This window comes from Suncus etruscus, chromosome 9 (genome assembly GCF_024139225.1).
Source record: "Suncus etruscus isolate mSunEtr1 chromosome 9, mSunEtr1.pri.cur, whole genome shotgun sequence".
NCBI classification, from domain to species: Eukaryota; Metazoa; Chordata; class Mammalia; order Eulipotyphla; family Soricidae; genus Suncus; species Suncus etruscus.
In genome coordinates this window covers 99,387,901-99,390,380 of record NC_064856.1, presented here as the reverse complement: position 1 = coordinate 99,390,380, position 2,480 = coordinate 99,387,901, and the positions used below count along the sequence as shown (strand labels likewise).

Genomic DNA, 2,480 nt, shown 5'->3' with positions numbered 1-2,480 from the left:
GAGGAGGCAGTACTCAATAAGCCTACAGAAAATACTGCATAAAACATACAATAGATCTGGGTTAGTATATATATATGCATATATATGTATCAAACTTGATGCTTTATGCTCCTCATCTTTTTCACTAAAATATTTTTATAAAATTATGAGATTAATAAATGTTAATTTTAATTTATTTTATTCATGCAATCTATGTAAATGAACACCAATCGTTTGTAATAAGAAATGCAAGAGATATGAATTTATTTAGTTTATATGAAGTTGTATGTATTGCACTGAACATTAGGTTATCATAACTGGCTCATGATTCATCCATTTTTGAGCCTTGCTAAAAAATAGGTACAGTGTTTTCCTAATACGGTACTATGAGTTTAACCTTAAACTTCCATTTCTCTATTACAAACAAGGATCTCCAGATGTCAGCCATGGCGGTGGAGAACTGCACTGTGTTTACTGAGTTCATCTTCTTAGGACTTTCTAGTAGACAGGATACGCAACTTGGGCTTTTTGTATTATTTCTCTTAGTTTATGGCACAACTATGGTTGCCAACGTAGGAATGATCCTGCTGATCAAGATGGACTCCAGACTCCACACTCCCATGTATTATTTCCTGAGCAACCTGTCTTTCTGTGATGTCTGTTACTCCTCTATCTCTCCCAAGATGCTGGCTGATTTCTTAACTGAGAAAAAGAGGATCCCATATAATTTTTGTCCTATACAAATGTATTTTTCAGGTGTCTTGGGTGATGTAGAATGTCTTTTGTTGGCTGTCATGGCATATGATCGTTATGTAGCTATTTGCAATCCACTTCTTTATACAATTGTCATGTCCACACGACTCTGTACCCTGCTGGTTTTGCTCACCTATTTCATGGGCTTTATAGATGCTGCAGTCCATACATGCTTAGCTTTTCAGTTGTCCTTCTGCAATTCCAATATCATCAATCACTTCTTCTGTGAACTTCCTATGTTACTTGCACTCTCTACCTCAGATACATCCCTCAATGAGATTGTGCTATTCATACTTGGTACCTTTATTCTGTCTTGCAGCATATACACTGTCTTCCTCTCTTACACTTACATCATAGTTACCATTCTTAGAATGAAATCAGCTGAGGGGAGACACAAAGCCTTTTCTACCTGTGCCTCCCACTTATGCACAGTGTCTATCTTTCTTGGCACTCTACTCTATATGTATCTCAAACCCAGCTCCAATGAATCCATAGACAGTGATAAAATTACTTCTGTTTTCTACACAGTTATCATCCCTATGCTAAACCCATTAATCTATAGCTTAAGAAATAAGGACGTAAAAAGCGCCCTGAAAAAAGTAATTAGTACTAAATTGTGTCTTCTATAAGAACAATGTATCTTGAATTAAATATATTTATAGCTAATGAAGTCTGGATAACAATTTTTGGTAGAATCGTTTGTATAGCAACTACCCACTTGCAAATACTATTAATTACTGCTTATATGTGTTATATACTTATTTGATCTAGTAAAATAATAATTTTAATGTGTGAATTTAAGTGCATTTTTATGTGCTATTTGGCTTTCCTAATCAGAATGTATTTCTTTGAACTATGTCTGTTTGAAACATTATCTTTTAGAGGAATCTCCGTTTGATCTAATGTAGAATATACTTAGTTATTCAAATAGTAATATGCACAAAAGTATTACTTTAACTTTTTATAGATCTTCAAATGTCCTTCAAATAATGACCTTTGCCTCATCTTGTTCACTAAATTAACTTTAACTTTGATGTAAAGTGCATAAAAGTCCCCTTCAAATCTTCTCAGCTCTTACATAAATGCCTTTATATTAATTACTCTTGTGTGCTCCTGTTAAATAAAACCTATGTGGGCTTGATCTTTTTGATTAAATAGATTAGCTGTCAGCAAAACATAATATTTAATGTTTAATAATTTGGGATCTTGTAATTCTTGCTAAAGTGCCCGAATTCTAATAGGTCACAGACATCATCAGTTGGCCTGCATTCATACTACAGTATACGATTTTAGTTTCAAAAGGTAAATTCATTTTTATTATAAAATGATGCAAGCTGCATTAATTTTGTTTCAAAACCATACCTGGTGATTCTTATTGTTTGCTCTTAGCTCTGAAGTCAAGAATTACTCCTGTTAATGCTGTATTGATTATATGGGATGTCAGGAATCAAACTTGAGTTGGCTGTTTACAAGCCTTACCTTATATGCAATATCTCCAATAAAAATTTGGACTATGGGACCGGAGAGGTAGCACTAGAGGTAAGGTGTCTGCCTTGTAAGTGCTAGCCAAGGAAGGACCGTGGCTTGATCCCCCGGTGTCCCATATGGTCCCCCCAAGCCAGGGGCAATTTCTGAGAGCTTAGCCAGGAGTAACCCCTGAGCATCCAAAAAAAATTTTTGGACTACATTTCAGCAAAAAAAAAGTATGCTTTGTTATTAAATTTTGCTGTTCATTGCCTCCTCAGTTA

The 2,480-nt window shown here is 34.7% G+C and overlaps 1 protein-coding gene across 1 annotated transcript; it reads left to right on the top strand.

The window, feature by feature from the left end:
- Positions 1 to 425: 425 nt before the first annotated feature.
- Positions 426 to 1,361, top strand: LOC126018661 (olfactory receptor 1019-like). The gene has a single exon (XM_049780760.1). It carries the CDS (start codon positions 426 to 428, stop codon positions 1,359 to 1,361), a length of 936 nt encoding a protein of 311 aa, XP_049636717.1.
- Positions 1,362 to 2,480: the final 1,119 nt, after the last annotated feature.

What these genes read in the sequence shown, in the direction of transcription:
- LOC126018661 (XM_049780760.1), top strand. Translation starts at nt 426, where the DNA reads ATGGCGGTGGAGAACTGCACTGTGTTTACTGAGTTCATCTTCTTAGGA.